Source organism: Petaurus breviceps, unplaced genomic scaffold (assembly GCF_028583685.1).
Source record: "Petaurus breviceps papuanus isolate PSGF00001 unplaced genomic scaffold, PetGlider_PUasm1.0 90887, whole genome shotgun sequence".
In the NCBI taxonomy this organism is placed as follows: domain Eukaryota; kingdom Metazoa; phylum Chordata; class Mammalia; order Diprotodontia; family Petauridae; genus Petaurus; species Petaurus breviceps.
Window position 1 is genome coordinate 2,596,723 of NW_027187370.1, and position 20,580 is coordinate 2,617,302.

General features: G+C 43.9%; 2 protein-coding genes across 2 annotated transcripts in view; one reads left to right on the plus strand and one right to left on the minus strand.

Annotated features, from left to right (window-relative positions):
• The window catches only part of RPL19 (ribosomal protein L19), a 108,465-nt gene that overhangs the window by 80,342 nt on the left and 7,543 nt on the right, over positions 1-20,580 (minus strand). The gene's annotated exons all lie outside the window — the stretch shown is intronic.
• Positions 1-20,580, plus strand: part of PLXDC1 (plexin domain containing 1) — a 108,945-nt gene that overhangs the window by 3,964 nt on the left and 84,401 nt on the right. The window contains exon 2 of the mRNA XM_069074299.1: positions 9,295-9,482. Within this exon, the coding sequence (XP_068930400.1) occupies positions 9,295-9,482 (188 nt within the window). The remainder of the gene's footprint in view (positions 1-9,294; positions 9,483-20,580) is intronic.

Sequence of the window (20,580 nt, forward strand, 5' to 3'; positions counted from 1 at the left end):
AGGGCTTATTTTAGAGGAATCTTACACAGTAAGGGGAGGGCTTATTTTCGGGATAGGTCTTATTATCGGGGAAACACGGTAGGTGCATAATAAATGTTTGACTGACTTCTCCTGGTTCTGCTTATACCACTCTGCATCAATCTTCCTAAACTTACCTAATTTCTTTATATATTTATCATTTCATTATATATATCATTTATCATTTCATATGTCCCAGTTTGTTCAGACATTTCCCAGATGATGGGCACCTATTTGTGTGTGTGTGTGTAGTGTCTATTTTGAGGGAGGAAGACAGGGCAATTGGGGTTAAGTGACTTGCCCAAGATCACACAGCTGTAAGTATTAAGTGTCTGAGTTCAGATTTGAACTTAGGTCCTCCTGACTCCAAGGCTGGTGCTTTATTCACTTCGCCACCTAGCTGCCCCCAAGGGCACCTATTTTGTTTTCAGTTTCTTGCCACTACAAATGGTGCTCTGTCTCTGACTTCCTTGGAGTATCTGTCTAGTAGTTGTGTTGTTGTGTCAAGGAGTATGTTTAGTGACTTTTTAAATGTGATTCCAAATTATCTAAAGGGTTGGACCAACAGAGTATGACTGTGCTTGTCTTCCCATAGTCCTTTCAACATTGACTGTTGCCATCTTTGCCAATCTGATGGATGGGAAGTAAAACCTCAGAGATATTTTTATTTGCATTTTTTCTTCTAATGATTGACTTGGAGCATTCTTTGTAAGAGTGTACATAGGTTACATTCTTCTTTTGAAAACTATCTGTTCATATTCCTTGACTATTTATCTATTAGAGAATGACTCTATTCTTATATATTCACATCAATTTCCTATATATCTTGGATATCAGACCTTTACCAGGGAAACTTGCTACAAATATTTTTCTCCAGTTACCCATTTATCTTCCAATTCTAGCTGAATTTTTTTGTGTAAAAGTTTTTCAATTTTTTGTAATATTGTTCAGTCTATCTCCTACAATTACCTCTATCCTTTTTTTAGTTAAGAATTTGCCTTCTGAAAAACAAATTATTTGCTTCCTGGTCATAATTGTGTAAGATATCTCATACCATTCTCTCATTTTTAATTTCTATATTTGATATTTTATATGACTTTTTATATTTATATGTTTTATATCCATTTGGAGCATATTGTGGTATATGGTATAAGGTGCTGTTCTAAATTCAATTTCTGCCCAATTGCTTCCCAGTTTTGACAGTAGCTTTTGTTTAATACAGAGTCTTTGCCCCACATAGTAGACACTTAATAAGTATTTTTTAATTGAATTTGCCCTTTGCCCTTTCCTGAATATTCCGTCTCTTCCCTTTCATCATGGACCCTCCCCCTTGAGTCTCATGATACACACTTCTTTGAGAAGCGACTTCATGCAGGGGCTCTAAACAAGGACTGTGGTTAGACCTGTGTGGGACAAAATGCACTTTTGCCCAATGAAATAAGCAGAGACATCTCTAACTAAAGACAGGAAAGATTTATTATACAATCTAACGAGAAGGGGACATCATCACAACCAGAAGCTGTCTGGTAGGAGAGGTCGAAATACAGAAGACAAAAAGCTGGTTTATATACCCCAAATCCCCCCCCCCTCATCCTTTCCCCCCTTTTGTCTTGTCCTGTTCCCATTAATTAGGAACTGAGGCACACAATCTTAACCACAAAAATCTGCTGGAGCTGCAGGTGGAATGTAAGTAATATCAAAAAGCAGAAGGTACATATCTTGTGGACAGGAAACAGACAAAATATATCAGTATCATAACAAATAAATGTCAACTACTTTAATATAGTGAAAATATAGATATGAAAGCAGATAAAAACTATCAACCTTGTCAATGCCGATGTGAAAGCAGACAATATCTCGTGAATAATGGGGATATTGGGGACCTTGGGTCATGGTGACCCTCCTACTGGAAACAGGAAGGTAGGAAATATCTTATGAGTCATGGGGGTTTTAGAACATGATGACCAGTCTGTAGGTCTTACAATAATCTTTCTAAACTTGTATTTATATAGGTCAAGGGGAAACTAAGTCCATAGACAAGTTTTAAGGAACATGTACTTTCCCCTCCTACATATTAGCTAAGCTCAGCAAAACCTTCAGCTCATGACCAGGGGAATAGGGCAAGGGTCTCAGGCTGCTAAGTCTTAAGTCTTTGGTATTTTATTACAATTCTATTCGGATTTCTGAGATGTTACCCGAGAAGTTTTCACTTGCCCCACACAGACCCAAATGGGCAGGAAACACCAGATTGGGCCCAGTGTCAGGGATGGGCTCAGGACTCAGTTTCGAGGATGGAGTCTCCTTCTTGGGCCTAGGGGGAGACAGTAGAAGTAGGATGTGTTTGTAAATAGAAGAGATTACCCTTTAGTCATGTGGTTTGAGGTAGGGAGGGTAAAGAGAAGGAAGATGTCTGCTTTGGAAAAGTTTGTGTGTGCTGAGGGATGGGTGGGGTGGGGGGTGGACATGGGTGTGGGGGGGAGGGGGGATGATGGAAGGAAGGAAGTGCCTGGGAGCTAAACCCAGGATTCTTTAGCAGGTGAGCCTTCTCCCCTTCCTGATCTCTCCCTCCCCAATCTGTCAAAGGTCTAATTAGCAGATTAGAGGTGTAGAGGTTGAGATTATCCTATTGTAAGAAGGTGGAGGTGGTGGGAAAGGTGAAAGAGAAGGAAGAGAGGAAGAGAATTGAGAGGAAGGTTGCTCTGGTCTTTCATCTCTGTGAAGAATCTCCTCCCTGCCTCTGAGAGAAGGGGGCATTTTGCCTGGAGGTGAGGGCCAGGTGACTCCTGTCAGAGAACTAGGTATCTCTGGATCTCTGTCAGGATTTCTGAGTGAACTAGAGAAAGAGGACTGAACAGGAAGGGAACCCAGAAGAGGAGAGCCCTTCCTCCAATCCTGGTCTTTAGCTCTCCCTTGAAGAGCTGGGATCAGGACAATGGGAGGGAAAAGAGAGCACCTCTTTATTTTTTCTATCTTTCTCCACTTTTGATGGTTTGGTGGAGGCTGGAAACTTTATTTTCTATGAGGATTGGGAGAGGAAGAAAGACAAATAGAGAAAGAACATGAGATAGAAACAATAAGAAGATGAGGGGCAGAGAGACAGAGACAGACAGATGGAGAAGCATTGTTGTAGAAGTATGGTGGTAAGAGGGACTGATCTTGGAGTCAGAAGTTCTGAGCTCGAATCCTAGAGCTGCCATTTACTTGCTATATAACACCAGTCAAGTCACTTTCTCTCCCCAAGCCTCAGTTTTCTCATCAATAGGATGAAGGCTTTGGACCAGAAGATTTTGAGGTCCCTTTTATTTTTAATGAGCTGTGATTCTTTAAAATTCAAACATAAAGATACGGAGAGACAAAGAATGTGAGGGAGATATGTAGAGATGGGGATGGATGCAACACAAAAGGCTGGCTGGGTGAGGATAGGCAAGGAGTAGGGAGAGAAGGGGAGAATATCCATGGTTGGGTGCTTTATGCTCCCAGTAGCTTGGGCTAGAGTAGCTGGCCAAAGCAGGAAGTCTTGATGCCTCTCCCCTTCCCATCATTATTTCCCAACCCTTTTACCTACTCAGGAAGTGACCTGAGATGGAACTACAGATCCCAGGCTCTTCTGGTAGGAAAGACTTTAAGACAGTTAAATCTTTCTCTTTGCCTTCCTCTCTTCTTGTGTTTCCCTTCTTACCTCCCCATCTTTCTTTGTCAGTTTTCCTGTATATGTGGTCTTTCTTTGTACCTCCAATCTTTTCTTTTCTCTGATCTTCTTTTGGTACCTCTGACATCTCAACCCTTTCCCCCAACTTCCCACCCAAACTTCCTTTCCCCTTTTGCTCTGATGTTTAATTTTTTTCATCCAGATCTATGCTAAGGGTATGGTCAATCTATGCATTCCAAGAGGTAAATGAGGGCATTATGGGAGGGTTGGACTAGGACCTTCTCAAAGGTGAAGGTAGACTTTGTCTGAGCCTTCAGTGTCTCTCTGAAAGGCAAATTCTGGTGATCTCTGTCCTGAACTGAGGGTTCAGTATCAGGATTGGGAGGGGAGAGGGTTCAATGTCAAGTATGGGGGCAAGGAGCCAGGATCAAGGAATGAGGGGCCAGTATCTGGGATTGAGGGCTTTTTGTCAGGGATAGTAAGCTCAGTGTCAGGGATGAGGGCTTAATATAAGAATGGGGTTCAGGTCTGGGATGGAACTCTGTATCAGGAACAAGAGGGCTCTGTCTGGAATACCGTAGTTCAGTGTACGGGATAGGGGATAGTGTAGAGGGTAGCCCTCATGGATGAGGGCTCAGCATCAGGAATAGGGCCTTAGAGTCTGAGATGGAACTCAGTGTTAAGAATGAGTGTCAGATAAGGAATATCAGGTATCAAAAACTCGTGAATTCCCAGTCCTGGTCTGGTCCAATCATCTAAAGAAATAGGGATATTCTAAAAGTCTTCTGTGGGGAAAAGAGGAAGAACCAGTGCCCTCCTTTCCAGGGCTTTAGTCTCTTAGCTCTTGGACACCATCCTAGACTTGTCTATTATTCGCTAAACCAGATACCTTCTCACCCTCCATAGCTTTCCTTGCCCTGGCCTCCAGCCATAGTCCTTGGGCAGAGAACAGAAGAATTAAAGGGAAAAGAACAGAAAGGCTCACCTAGTCTAGTCTATAGATGGGAATGAAAACAAATAGTAGTGATGGGAACTCACCCAAGAAGGAGGCTTATGGGGGTGGGGAACAGCCCCATCCCAGTATTAACCAAATTAGAAGTGGGAAAGTAAAGAGACCCACTGTCAAAGGTGATCTTTGCCCTGGGCACAGTGCAGGAGAGATGGGTGAAATGTCAGGGCTAGAAGGATCACAAGAGCTAGATCTTTAAGGAAGCTTTGGGGTCATTTAGTCCAATGCCCTTGTTTTATAGAGGGGGAAACTGAGGCACGGAGAATTAGTGATTTATCCAAATTAGTGACAGAGGTGGCTCCAGAGCCCAGGATACCTAATTCTTCATTCAGAGAATTTGGACCACAAGGTAAACATGGAAGAAAGAGCCTTTCTCAATTTCTGGCCTATTTCTGGTCTATTCTAGCTGCAAAGGCAGAGATGAGTGGAGAATTGTGTTAGGGATGTGGAAAAGGGCTGTTGACAGGTTTTAGGCTTTTGATGACAGGGTGTGAGCCAGACTTCTGTTGTATCCAGGGGGCAGAGGACTGTTAAGGGGTGGGTGGGTGGTACTGTCATCAGGGTAGGGACACCATCCCCAGAGCCAGTCGGACATACTTCTATGCCACGCCTCTGGACACAGCGGCTCCTCTCTCAAGCCTCTGTTACTCCTTGGAGAAGGACAAACCAGGCAGTCCTTTCCCCCGCAAACAGGCCCAACTGAGTCTTGGGGCAGGTCCACCCCAGGAATCTCAGTCCTGGGGAAACATGCTTGTGGCAAAAGACACTGTGTTTTCTGTTCCCCACTTCTGAGACCTACCCCCTTCCACTGCACCCACATTGGGGTGATGGTATAAGGGATAAGAAGAGGCAAATAGGGCTGGGAACCAGGAGGAATGACTTATGGGAAGTGGCCCATTGGGGAGAGCAGAGAGGCCATGGGTTGTGTTCATATGTTAATGGTCTGAAAAGCCTGGGTGGGTCTATGTACACATGCCAGGCATATGTGCCCACAGATGTCCTCTGGCACTGAGCTTCGAGTTTTGGCCTACTCACTTGAGTGAGATTTTGGGCAAAGTAATTTCATGTTTCTAGGCCTCAGTTTCCTTATCTATAAAAAAGAGAGTTGACCTAGATAATTTCTTTAAAAAAAATTTTTATTACATATTTAACACATATGATAGGGCACTAGCCAATGAGGGCTCAGCCCAGGAAGTTTAGTCGGGCTCTCCAAATATCCACATGGAGCCCCTGGGCATGCTTCCAGAACTGATCCCTCATGGGTCAGTTCCCTGTTGCATAAACATCAACAAACATGAATGTTTCAACATGTGAGAAAAGAACATAAAAGAGAATTATATATAAAACTATAAATGTCTATTACATGCAGTTGTGGATTTTTAAAAAGTATATATTAAGTGTAATATGAGAGTACCTGCTTTGCTTGTTCCCTTTCTGAATTTACTACCTAGATGATTCCTAAAGTCTCTCCTAATCCCAGTATAATTTTAAGGCCCAGGATTATGTCCTGCTTTGACCATTTATTAGCTGTGTTATCCTGGGTAAGTCCCTTAACTGTCTTTGAGCTAACCATTCCTCATCTAAATGGGGATAAGTCGACCTACCTTCCAGGGCTGTTTTTTTGTTTTGTTTTGTTTTTGTAAAGAAAGCTTTTTGCCAAGGGTGAGCATTTGTTCCTTTCATTCAGCACTTAATATCTCCCTCACCCTCTTCCCTCATCTTCCATCCCTTCAGCTTTTAGCTGATCTCTCTGCCAGCACTGGCCATGTCCTCAGCACAGCCCTGTCTGGGTTCCCTATTTGGGTTTGTCTAAAGATTGGGTTTGTCTAAAGGGTAGCTTCAGAACACTCTCCCTATCCCACCCTCCTCCATCCTGGGTGATATGCCTCCCCCTGGTGCTCTCTGCACATGCACCCCTTCTGCTCTGGCTAACACCCAGGTTTTAAAGCTAAATCCCATTACTAAGTGAGGGAACCCAGCCAGCTCCTTAGCACAAACAGTCCTAGTTGGGAAGACCCCAAGCTTAGGAGGCAGCTCCATGGCTCAACCTCAGCCCAGAGGGAAGGCACAGAGCCAAAGTCCCCTTTAATGCCTGTGAGCACCTTTGAAGAGGGCCTTTGGAAAATTGGGAAAGGATAAGGCATCACTCTTTCCAGGTTTGGTCCCTAGCTCATCCATGGGTGGCCCCTGAGCATCTTAGGGGAGAGGGATCCCAGACCTTCTCTTTCCCTTCTTCCATCTTTTCTCTCCCCTTCCCCAGAGTGGTCTTGTCCTTTCCCAGGGAGCATCTGGTTCAGATTACAGGCAGAGAAGTGAGAACCAGCAGGCAGGGGCCCAGCAGCCACCAGCCGCCAAGAATGACTTAATTGAATAAAATGTCTAATGATGAACCATGTTCCCCACAGTGGGGAGCACCATCTCCTCCCCACCATTCCTGTCCTTACCCCTGGCTCCTGGATCCCCATCCTCATCCCTCCTAAGAGATGACACAGTCCGCAGGCTCTGTTCTTCCCCACCTACTGAGGGAAATAAGAAAAGAAACATTGTGACCACATAGGGCCCCAGTGAAGCTCAGGATTCCTTAATTGCAAGGCAGATGTTTTCAGACTAATTAGAGGCACCTGAGCACTTGTTATCAGGGTTCTTATCCACCTGCTTGGTCCTTGAGTTTATTTCAATGGAGGGTCCCAGCAAAGAGTCATCGAGAAGCACATCTGTGTTGGTGAGAGGTGCCATGGAAAGAAGTAGCATGTTTTAATTGGAGAGATAATACAGTAGGGTGATTTATATAGAATTCATTTGTTTCTTGTTAAGATGAGTTCTCCCCAATCTTTCAGTCTAGAATGGCTGCAGCCACTCATAGGCTCAATCCCACTTCTGATAGTAGTCCAGGGAGCTTTGACTGGCTTCATTTCTAGTCTTTGTTTTAGGGAGCTAGGTGGTTCAGTGGATGAAGTGCTGGGCCTGGAGAAAGGAGGTCCATCTTCCCGAGTTCAAATCTGGCCTCGGACACTTACAAGCTATGTGACCCTGGGCAAGTCATTTAACCCTATGTGCCTCAGTTTCCTCCTCTGTAAAATGAGCTGGAGAAGGAAATGGTAAAACACTCCAGGAGTTTTGCCAAGAAAACCCCAAATGGCATCATGAAGAGTCGAATATGATTGAACAACAAAGTTTCCCTCTTCAGGCAGCCTGGTGGCCTCACACTTTATGAGATGAGGATTGGTACCTCAATGGGATTTAACCATTTTAGCCCTGACCTGCCAATTCACCAGCCTCAGTCTCTCTCATGGCATGTTCTGTCATACCCAGAATAAATGTTGGACCTGGGAAGGGCCTTAGAGAATAGAACATAGGATGTCAAAACTGCCACTAATTAGGAAGAAGGAGGAGGCGGAGGAGAAAGAGGAGAAGAAGAAAATAAGAAGAAAGAGGAGCAGGAGGAGGAGAAAGAGATGGTGACAGTGAGAGGACGATGATGATGATGATTCTCTCTATGCATTACTTTGCTCCATATAAAATGAAGGTGGCTGGAGTAGCCAGCCTGTCATCCCACTAGATTGTCAGGGTCCTGGGTTATCTGACCCAGAAATGTTTGAAAAGTGCTGTCAAGGACACAGCTATCCTTGTGACTGTCATCATGAGTCCATAGTGTGAACCTTAATGAGCAGCTATGTTAGCACTGTTTGGGAACAAGATGGCAGCAACTCCTGACAAAAGCCTTGATGTGGGCCCTCATCTCTCTCTCTGTCTCCCACTCCAAGGTCTCCTGAAGCTAACAGGTCAAAAAGCAGGAATAGCCAGATTCTAAACTGGCCCTTATACTGTGATTGCAGAGTTGATGATGTTGCCAGAAGACTAAGCAAGAAAACCAAATAAAACTTTTTTTTAAAATCTCAGGTCAGTTATAGTTTCAGAAATTCAGGTACATCCTGAGTGACTTTATCCATATGCCTGTGTATGTATTCCCCTATACTGTATATGTTCTTATTGACTATTGTAAGTTCCTGGTGATTCCTCTTTGTCAGGCTAAGCCGTAAACTGCTTGAGGTTTTGGGCACAGAGAACATGGAAACATTTGGCTCAGGATGATGATCACAAGGACTTTTTCTGCCTTCTTGGATCATTCTGTGTCAGATAACCCAGGACCTGACAATCTAGTGGGATAACAGGCTACTCTAGCCACCATTTTATATGAGCCAAATGATGCCTAGAGAGAAGTGATGATCTTCTTCTTCTTCTTCTTTCTTCTTCTTCCTCTTCTTCTTTCTTCTTCTTCCTCTTCTTCTTCTCCTCCTCCTCCTTCTTCTTCCTCTTCTTCTTCTCTTCCCCCTCCTCCTCCTCTTCCTCCTCCGTCTTCTTCTCATGGCTAATTAGTGACAGTGAATAGAGTTCAGGTCCCTTAGTACCCAGTTTACGGCCCACTGTGCCACAATGAGATGTGGAAAGTAGGTTGGATTTTTTAGGCTTAGCTTCTTTAATTATATCTGCTCTAAAGGAGCAGGATGGTGTCAGTATGTTTTTAAAAAAGAATACATTTCCTCTCCGTCCCCTTCTAGTTCAGGTACAGTTTGGAGACAAGGAGGGACTGATATGACTTTTTTCTCCTCATCCCCAGGTCAGGGACCAGGCAGAGGTCCAGGATGGGATGCATGGAATGCAGAGAGGAAGATGCTGGGCTGGAGGAGGAGGGTCCGAGAGAGCACTGGACAGGTACCTGAACCAAGCAGGAAGAGACTGAGCCAAGACCAGGGTGGGGGCACCCTAGCTATCGATACATTCCCTGATAATGAAACAAAGATTGTGGTAAGTGGGTCAGTGGACATCAGAAGGGTCTTCCCACAAGAGGATTTTGCCCCTATTCCTTTCTAGACCATCAATCAAGGTTGCTTGATGTGATAGAAGAGGGTGGAAGTGGGGGCAATGAGGAAAGAAAATGCTCACCAATATGTCCTTCCCAACTTTTTTTTTTTTAAGAGGAGGGAAAGCAGGGCAGTTGGGGTTAAGTGACTTGCCTAGTAAGTATTAAGTGTTTGAGACTGGATTTGAACTCAGGTCTTCCTGACTCCAGGACTGGTGCTCTATCCACTGCGCTACCTAACTGCCCCCCCCCCAACTTTTTGACTAAGGCATTTATGTAATGCCTTTTGTTTTATAGTTCCTGCATTTCAGTCTCCTTTATCTGTGGAAGTTCATGAAGGTTCTATGTCTTGTTTAGTTAAACTTTGTCTCTGTCCCAGTGCATACCTAGGATAGTGTTCTCCTGTACACAGCAGGCAAAGGAGACATCCTGCCCAAAGCATGTCTGCATCTTACACACCTGTACCTTTCCTTCCGGTTAGCCATAGTCATCCAGTCAGATCGGTTGATCCATGGGGAATGAAGACTTTTAATGATGTCGCCAACATTTTCTCACTCATTCTTTTATCTATAGTGTCTGGACACCGTAGACAAAAGTTGGCCAAGCCTGAACCTCTCACCTGATGTTAGGCTGGTTGGCTATACTAGAGTTCTTGAATTTTGTGTTTTGCATGTAATAATTATTTAGTTGTTGTTCAGACATTTTTCAGTCATATCCAACTCTTTGCAACACTATTTGGGGTTTTGGTGGCAATGACACTAGATTGGTTTGCCATCTCCTTCTCCGGCTCATTTTACAGATGAGGAAACTGAGGCAAACAGGGTTCAGTGACACCCAGCTAGTAAGTATCTGAGGTCACATTTGAATTCAGGTTGTCTTGACTCCAGGCTAGGCCCTCTCTCCACTGTTCCAGTATTTCTTGAACTTCTAAATGTCTGAAGAGCTTTGTGGAAAGACATAAAGTTGAACTAAAATATGGAACCTTCCCTCATGGAACTTACGATTTCACAGAGGATGAGGCACGAATATAGATAGCTGTTATTCACAATATCACATAAGCACATTAGAGAAATGCAAAAAACAAACATTAGAACAAAATGCCAAATCGAGAAGTGACCTCAAAGAAAGAAATCACAGGGATGGCTAGGTGGTGCAGTAAATAGAGCACCAGCCCTGGAATCAGGAGAATCTGAGTTTAAATCCAGCCTCAGACACAACACAAAACTAGCTGTGTGACTTGGGCAAGTCATTTGACCCCAATTGCCCTGCCTTTCCCCCTCCAAAAAGCCAAAAAGAAAAAGAGAGAGAAATCGTGGAAAGAAGGACACCATGGAAGGCTTTATGGAGGAAGTGGCATTTGAATTGAGCTGTAGGTAGAAATTCAACAGGTAAAGATGGAGAGGGAGGGTATATACTGATATTTGTGTTACCCAGTGTTTTATATATATATATATATATATATATATATATATATACATATACATACACACACACACACACACACACACACACACACACACACACACACACACACACACACACACACACACACACACACACACACACACCTGGGCTAAGTCTTGGGTTGTGCTGCAGAATGCCTGAAGTTTCAGGGCTGGCTAGACAGTGATGGCTATTTCATAAGGTTGTTCCTTCCCCATTCTCTCAGGATTGTCTGAATCAGTGGTTCTGGGTCCCTAGGAGTCAGCAGTAATAAGATTGATCCACCTAGTTCCAGGGAGGCAGCAGGAAACATGCTGAGTCCTGGGCCATATATTTTAATTGCCCCAAGACCTTTAAAAAAAATAACCCTATGAGAGCATTTCAGGACTAGAGAGAGAATTGGTCTCCTTTCCTTCTCTTCCATTCTCCCCTGATGCTAGCTAGCAAGGACAAGAGTTTGTTCTGTCTCTGGGAATTTTGAAGAGGTTCTTATATTCCTAAGACCTTGGAAATAAAAACAATTTATAGGCATATAAAAATGTTCTAAATCGTTAGGGATCATGACTTTTTCAAAGAGCTCCATTCCTTCCCTCAGAGGGTATGGGGAGCATGGATGAGACATTTTTGGGAAGGAGAGGAAAGTATTACTATGAGGGTTTCCATGGCATGGCACTGGAATATTGAATATAGTAAAAATGTTCAATATAGATATGATTTGGGGGCTGCCCTTTGGGATTTGTAGCCTTTTCTCAGATCTCTCTTCTGAGAGACAGGGACAGGTCCCCTAATATCCAGGTTTGTCTCTCCCAGCTCTGATCCTCTGTCTACCTAAAGCCCTGCCTTTCTCTCCACGCTGTCCTCTCTGGTATCATATTCATATAGTGGTGGGTAGGGGCACCTGGTGCCCTTCAGATAGGCTAGGAAGCCAATCTTTCCTGGATACTTAACTAACAGTCTCATGGAGGGGAGAAAGGAGTGGAAAGAGAGAGGCTGCCTTGTCCTTAGGGGACACAGACCCAGAGGCAGGTTTGACGTTCGATAAGAAAAGAATCTAATTAGGTCTGATGTGCAGGAAAAAAGCCCAGTCCTCTGAGATGCTGCTCTGGAGCAGGAGAATGGGGAGTAAAAGGATTGGAGGGGATTAGAGAGGCAGGGAGTGAAGTCAGTGCAGCTGAGCTCAGTCACAGGCTCAGCCCTGGCATGCTGTTTCACCCGCAGGCTCATTCTGGCCCTACTCACCTCTGCCAGTCTTCCCATTGGGAAACTGATGAAGTGGTGTATATGTGTGTGTGTGTGTGTGCGTGTGTATATGCACAGCTGTGCACGTCTAAATCTTCGTGTGTGTCTTTGTGCTTGCATAACTGTGCATGTCTGAATCTGTGTGTGTGTGTGTGTGTGTGTGTGTGTGTGATTTCATGATGGTGAGCAAAGTGGGTGAATGCTCTGAATTCCCAAACTCTACTAAAATACATCTGCATTAAGACCCACGATCCAAGCCTGTGGCACATGAGTGCCCTTTTCTCATATTTACATATGCGTGAATATTATCTGTCTTTTTGGTCTTTTGAGAGAATTCTCATGAGAGATCCATGTTCAAATTTCCATTAGTTGTTCAGTCATTTTTCAGTCGTGTCTGACTCTTTTGTGACCCCATTTAGGGTTTTCTTGGCAAAGACAGTGGAGTGTTTTACTATTTCCTTCTCCAGCTCATTTTACAGATGAGGAAACCAAGGCAAACAGGGTGGAGTGACTTGCTCAGGGTCACAAAGCTAGCAAGTGTCTGAGGCTGGATCTGAACTCAGGGAGATGAGTCTTCCCAACTGCAGGCCTGGCTCTCTGTGCACTATGGCGCCACCTAGCGGCCCTTCCCATCTGTGCACGGGAAGTTTATGAAGATTTTCTACAAGCTCTCTGAAGGCAAAGACCATCTTACACCTTTGTATTCCCTGGGACGTACAAGCAGATCCTAGACCTAAGCCATGAGCTTTAAGAGACCCCCTTCATTCCAGGAAAACCGAGGCCCAAAAGTATTCAATTATTTACCCAAGGTCACATGGCTTGTAAAGAGTCAAGCTGAGATTTTATGCCACATCTTCTCGCTCCAGATCCTAGGACCACAGATTTAGAGTTGAAAGGGACCATCATTTTCACAGCCAAAATTCTGACCTAGGAAAGTTAAGTGACTTATCTAACATCACACAGGTATCAAAGGTAGGATTTGAACCCAGATCTTCTGGTCCCAGAGCAATTTTTTTTTTTGGCACCATTCTTCTTGTTTCCTGGTTGCTCAGAGTAGCCTATAGGTGTGCTGACTCCAGTGCCAAGAGACTTCATTGGTTAAATTCGTAGGAGAGTTTATATCTCAGAAATCAGCAGGTGGTGCAAATCAGGGGCAGCTAGGTGGCGCCATAGTGCACAGAGTGCTGGGCATGGATTTAAGAAGACTCTTCTGAGTTCAAATGTGGCCTCAGACTCTTCATAGCTGTGTGACCCTGGACAAGTCACTTCACTTTCTTTGCCTCAGTTTCCTCATCTGTAAAATGTTCTGGAGAAGGCAATGGCAAACTACTCCAGTATCTTTGCCAAGAAAACCCCAAAATGGGGTCACAAAGAGTCAGAAACGACTAAAAAATGACTGAACAATAAACAAATCAAGACTTGATTTATGTTTTTTTTGATTGTCTAGACTTAAAAAAGTGGTGGGGCAAATGTTAATAATGCAGATTAAAGTTAAAAGTGAGGTATTCCCCACCCCAGAGCTGGTTGTTAAACATTTAACAGCACACCCCACTAGCTTGCTCTTCACCTGGGTCAGACTCCTCACACATGCCCTGCTTTTTACCTTCCCTTCTCCCTGATTCTTTCCCTTCTCCTTCTCTTCCCTCTCCCTCCCTCCCCACATAAGTATCGGATTCTATGGAGTTCAAAGACTGAGTTCCTCATCAATTTCTGTTGTGCATTTCTTCTAGCCCATGAAACCCAGTCTGGACAACAGCCTGGGCTATGTTTGTGAGAGCAGTATAGAACTGGAGTGGTGAGGGTGGAGATGGAATCTGGGGGATAGAAGAGATCCTCACACCAGGATGGGGACAGTTCTATTTGGGGAAAGTTTCCTCATATCCCAATAAATAACCCAATCCTATTCCAGTTTCCTCCAAGAGGATCTAGAACACACAGGTACTTTGCCTGGGAGCTTAGTTAGGGAAGGCATCAATCCTTTCCCCAGCTTGTGACTGACCTCTCTTTTCTCTCCCCACCCCTGCCATCTCTATACACCCATTTCCCAAAATCACTTCTTTGTCAGAGGGAGAGGGGAAAAAGAAAGAGATAGAGAGGGACAAGCTATGTTTTAGACACAGTGTACTGTCTTCAGTTTACGAATTCCATTAACGAGGCTCTGGGGCAGATATTGCACCTGAGACTTGTGGGGCTGTGGGGCTTAACCTCTTCCTTACTACTAAGGGGCTTCTCTTACCTTTGGACCTAAGCATACAGCCTACCTTCAGTCCTTTCAGAGACTAAAGAAAGAACATGGACTCTTTATGCTTGAATTTACTGGCTCTTTATACTCTGCCCTACCCCTTAAGCTGGAGCCCCAGGGAGGATCATATAAAACTTGGGTTTGACTTATGTCTAGGGTTTTTCCCAAAAAAGAAGTAGAAAGATACAATGTAGATCAAGTATAGAACAGCCATTTATTTCCTCTGTGCAAAAGGAGTATTAAACACAAAAGACTCACAACAGTGCATTGATGAGGCTTAAGACAGCCATCAATTTTAACTACTATTATATTCTCACAGGAGTATAGCATTAAAACATGAAGCATTTTGCAATAGATTTCATGCTGGTAATTCCCTTCAAGTGCTCGTGCTCTGGTGAGGCAGGCTAGGAGCTTATTTCATCCTTCTGCCGGTGGCCATCTCCAGTAAGTGCAGCCATAGTTGTCTGGCTTCCCAATGAAGAGCACTGACTAAGGACTGAGTAGCTCTTAAACTTTCAAAATAGCTTCTGATGCTGGCAGTGTCCATCTCAGGATTACTGCGTATCACCTATCCTCAGGGAAGAGGCACAAAGCAGAAGCGGCAGCTAGGGCCTTGATATACAGTCTCAGACTCACATGGGTGAACACATGGGCTCTATGAGCAGTGTGCCATTTCAGCTAGGGGTGGGGCTACAAGAGTGCTGACATCCTGGTAGACTAGCAGAAAGGGCAGTCCAGAGAAGGAGTCACTTCCTTTATAGTACACTGAGTGCACCACTCCTCCTTGTTCAGTGGCCAAACCTCCTGGTTTAGGGGGACCAAAACCCCCTTTCCTGCCATCACAGAGACAAGACAACGGATAAGGCAACTAATTGTTTCATCATTCCAAAGTTTCCAAGACTTCAACCCTGAGGCAGATAGAAGGAACCAAGACAACTCAACACATGCTTCATGGACTGGTCCCTGAAATCCCAATCCTAGTCACACAAAGGTCACATTGGACGCAGACCCTGCTTTCACAAAATTTGTAATCTGCTCAAGAAATATGGCACACACACTACATCTGTATCAATCATGATACAGAGCAACACAGGCTAATTGCGCTAAAAACATTTAAAACAAAATTAAGGGCTTCCTAGAGACAGCATTTAACTTGGACTTCAAAATATAAGTAAGATTCCAGTAAGGTGGGACAGATCTCCAGTTAGCATCAGGTGAACGGGTCCTTGTCCCAGGGTGCAGCTCTCTTCTTGGGATAGCCTCCTTTCATATTTTCTTCCGACTTTAACGTCATCCTATTCTGAAGACCCAGGAACAAAATCATCCCTGGGGGACAATCTGGGCTATGATCACAGCCCTAGTGGGATGATTGTCTGCATTCCTATGCTAGTAAGCCCTATCAGAGTATTTTCCATGTTTCCAGGTCTCTTTGTCTCCTTCCCTACCCTGACAACCAATTCATTCCAGGTGCAGTTTCGGTTAATAACAGCTCTGATCTCAGTCATTTTAATTTGTATTCTAATTATCTGTATTTTTGTCTAATAATATATAGTTGACATTTCTGTTATGCCTTAGAGACTACATCATGTTTTGCATACATTTCATTTGAACTTCAGAAAAACCCTCTGTGATAAGTAATGCAGGTGTCATCATTCCCATTTTACAGATGAGGAAATGGAAGTTCAGGAATTTTGTGACTTGTACCAGTGGAGGGATCTGAACTCTGATCTTTCTCACTCTAGGTTCAACACACTGTCCAGTAGGCCATACTACTCTTCCTTGTATCTACTAGCCTATAAATTCCTGAAGGGCAGAGATTATGCTGCCGGGTCTTTGTTCTCTCTCCAACAGCATAGCATAGGACTTGTATACTGTAGGTGATTAATAAAGGTTTGAATGAGTGAAAACAATCTGATTTCCTGGTTTCAGTCAAAACAGCCAGGACAACGTGACTTCCACCACGAGAGGTAACATGTTCTCCTTGAGGCATGATGTTTAAAGCTTGCTTAAAAGAAGAAGATTTCTGGAGCCACTCCAAAAAACAGTTTAATGTGATATAAAGAGCATTGGCTTTATTGACAGAAGACTAAATTCTAATCTTATCTCTATTATTATCTTTTGTGGCCTTGGACAGATTTCTTCACCTTCCTGGGCCTCAGTTTCCACCTCTGTAAAATGTGGGTGTTTGGATTGGATGATCTCTAAGCACCTATGGCCCACCCCCAAATCCTATGATGCTAGCCCATCTGTGGCAAGATAGTCCATCATCTCTGGACCCCACTCCCTGGGATATTAGAATTTCTATCTTGTCTAAAGGCAGAGTGCCTTTTAAATACCCTCCAAAGACACGTCATCTTTTTGTCCTAGAATCATAAATTTCATTTTAAAAGGGACTTCAACTCATCTATTCTCATCCACTTATTTTACAGATGATAACATTGAGGCCAAGAAGTTAAGTGACTTGTTCAAGACCACACAGGCAGAATGTCTCAGAGCTGGGATTTGAACCTCTCTTATCTGACTCCCAAGACAGCATGCTGCCTGTACAACACACACACACACACACACACACACACACACACACACGAGAACCCTCAATACCCTCAGTTCCTTTTTTCCTAATGATTAACCACAGTTTTGAGTCATTCCCAGAACAGAATCTATTTCCTAGGATTTTGTTCCCTCCTACCCACCCAGCTAACCCCCACAACATCCCTGGTGGAAACCAGAAACTCTTGCCTTGACTCATGCTTTCCAAGCCTTTTTTTTTCAGCTGAGGCTAATTCTGATGACTTGAGTGATGTGTATGTGTGTGTGTGTGCGCGCGCGTGTGTGTGCTGATATGACAAGGTATGTCTTAGTAAGAGTCGACTTTATACCAAATCACTTCTATTCAAAAGATCTACTAAGCACTTACTATGTACAGAACATTATACTGAGTTCCAGAAACACAAAAACAAAAATGCAAGAAAAGGTCTTGCCTAAGGGAGATGCTGAAACAGCTTCTCTTTGGGGGGATAGAAGGAGGAAGAGAAAAGAAGAGAGAATTACTAAATCTAGGAGGGAGTCTTTTCTGTCCAGAGCAATTTTGGTGAGGATAGACAACGTTCAGTTCAACTAGGATTTGGAATGAGAGGGCCTGGGTTTGAAGGTTAACTCTGCTATCCTCCTTCCCCTCTCTCTCCCACTCTTCTCTCTCCCTCCCTTCTTATTCCTCTCCTTCTCTCTCTCTTCCAGCATCCCCCTTTCCTCCTCCTCTCTCCCAACTTCTGTCCAGTCACCCCTCTCTTCAGCTCTCTCTCCCTCTTTCTCTCTTTCCCTCCCTCCTCTCTCTGTCTCCCTCACTCTTTCTCTCCCTCCCTCTCCTTTCCACCTTCCCCCCTCCCTCCTGCTCTTTTTCTCCTTCGGCCCACCTCCCAGTCACCCCCTCTCTTTCCCTCTCTCTTTTTTCTCCCTCTTCTTCCCTCCTCTCTCTCACTTTCTTTCTCTCTCTCCCCCTTCTCTCTCTCTCTCTCTCTCTCTTTCTCTCTCTCTCTCTCACCCCTCTCCCTCTCTCCTCTCCACCTCTCATTCTCTCTTTCCCTCCCCCCCCCCCCCCCCCCCCCCAACACCTTCTTCCCCTCTCAAGACTTACTCATTTTGCTTCTCTGGGCTTCAGTCCTCTCTTCCACAAAATGAAGGCATTGGATTCCATCAGTGGGAGCCAGCTAGTGCAAAGGCACAGAAATGGGAGACTAAAGTAGGTCAATTTGACTGAACCAGAGGGCATATGAAAGGGAATAATGTATGAGTCTGGAAAGGTAGGTTGGAGCAGATTGCAAAAGGCTTTGAATATTACATGGAGGAGTTTGAATTTTACCTTAGAGGGAAGATGGAACCATGGAAGCTTCTTGAACAGAGGGGTTGATATGGTCAAACAGTCCTTGAGGAAGATAGGGCTTGGCAGCTTTGTGGAGGATGATCTGGGAAGACTTAAGGCAGGAAAACCAACTAGGAGATTATTCAAATAGTCTAGGCAAGAGGTAAGAGTGACCAAGGAGGCTAGGCTGAGGCTAGGTGTGAGAGGAGAGAAGGTAAGAAAGGCAGGATATACATTTGTCCTTTCCACGTTGAGAGGGTTATGGATGTGGTATCCCTACAATCTGGATAATCTGCATAAAAATTTGAGGTCCTAGCTTTCCATATAAATTTAAAAAGAGGGAAAGAAACAATTTTGGGTCAACTAGGTAAGGCAGTGAGTGAATAGTGCACCAGCCCTGGAGTCAGGAGGATCTGAGTGCAAATATGACCTCAGATACTTGACACTCACTAGCTGTGAGACCTTGGGTAAGTCATTTAACCCCAATTGCCCTGCCTTCCCCCCTCAAAAAAAATTGAGGCCCTCCCTTAGTACCAGAGAAGAAACCTGAATTTTTTCTTTTTCTTTTATGGAGTGTCAACAATACCTTATTGTAAAATTTGGGTTGACATATAATATTATACATATATTTTATTCATTTCTGAGTTTCTGAACTTTTACTGTGTCATCTGTTGGCCTTTATGTGTCTTCTGTAGCTTCTGCAAAACTCCCCCCAAATTTGCATTTAATTTCTTATGCCAACCCAAGATATATCAAACCCCTCGATGGGGATAATGGAAGGAATAACGGAATAGTAGTGGCAGAATCACTAAAATTTGGCTACTGATTGGAAATGTGGAGTGAGGGAGAGGGAACAGTTGAGGATGACTCTTTGGCTATGGGTGACCAGAAGAATGACCATACCCACAACAGAAGTAGCAAAGTGAGGAAGAGGTATGGGCATTGGGGAAAAGATAGTGAGTTCTGTCTTGGGAGTATTGAGTTTGACATACCTACAGAATATATTCATTTGGAAATAGACAGTTGGTGATGTGGGGCTGGAATTCAAGAGGGATTAGGATATATAGACCTGGGAGTCATCTGCCTAGAGAGAACAGAATCTGTGGGATTTGGTGAGATCATCAAGAGGTAGGGTGTAGACAGTGGAGTGATGTGGTGATCACAACTGGATGAGGTTAATGCTAGAAGATTTTTCTGGAGGAAATAGGGGGAGCTATTTATACATTTGTGTATATATATATATACATTTATACTTTATACATATATATATATATATATATATATATATATACACATACATCTGGGAAAGAAGAAGGAAGAGGCATGGATTGGCAAAGGAGGGAAGGTAATTCAGGTGGGGAGAGAAAGCTGGTAAAAAAACAAAGCTGAGCTGTAATTAGCAATTTTTATGCCATGGAACAGTGACCTCAAATGTCCTGCTGAGGAGGCCACTGGGGTGGGTGGGAAGGGGCTAGGGAGGAACAGGCTGCAGAGGAGCTTCCAGACCTCCCATGACTTCCTCTGTGAACTACTTAGTTTTCCTAACTAGATGCTAAGCTCACTTGTTTCTGTTGCTGCTGAAGGACTGAAAGCGCCATTAGTACTCTCTAAACTTTGGCTTCTGGGGACAAAACCGCAACTCACTCCTCTAGTTATGCCTTTGGCTATGAATGACTGACTAGCCAGGGTTAGTCCATTCCTAGCAGCAGAGGCAGAGGGGAAATGTTTAGGGTTTGAGGCATCCTGTGAACAGGCAGCAGCCTTGTGTAGTAGATAGAATGCTGGACTTGGAATCAGGAAAACTTGGGTTTGAATCCCACTTGAAGATCCTGAGGAACAGCAAGAAAAAGATCAGAGTATTTTTTAGGGAAGAAGGTTTACATCCAGTATTGCTTCCAGTAGCATCCTGGACTCAGGTCACTCCTGTTTCTCCCTGCCTTAGAAAAGGGCATATAGTTAGCAAATAGCTAACTCACCTCCAGCACTTAGGACCATGTTTTGTACATAATGTTTCTTTCTTTTCCTTCCTTCCTTCCTTCCTTCCTTCCTTCCTTCCTTTCTTCCTTTCTTCCTTCCTTCCTTCCTTCCTCCTTTTCTTCTTTCCTTCCTCCTTCCCTCCTTTCCTTCTTTCATTTCTTCCTTCCTTCTTTCCTTATTTTTCCTTTCTTCCTTTTCTCCCTTTCTCTCTTCCTTTCTCTCTTCATTTCTTCCTTCTTTCTTTTTTCCTTTCTTCCCTTTCTCTTTTCTTCCTTCTTTTTCC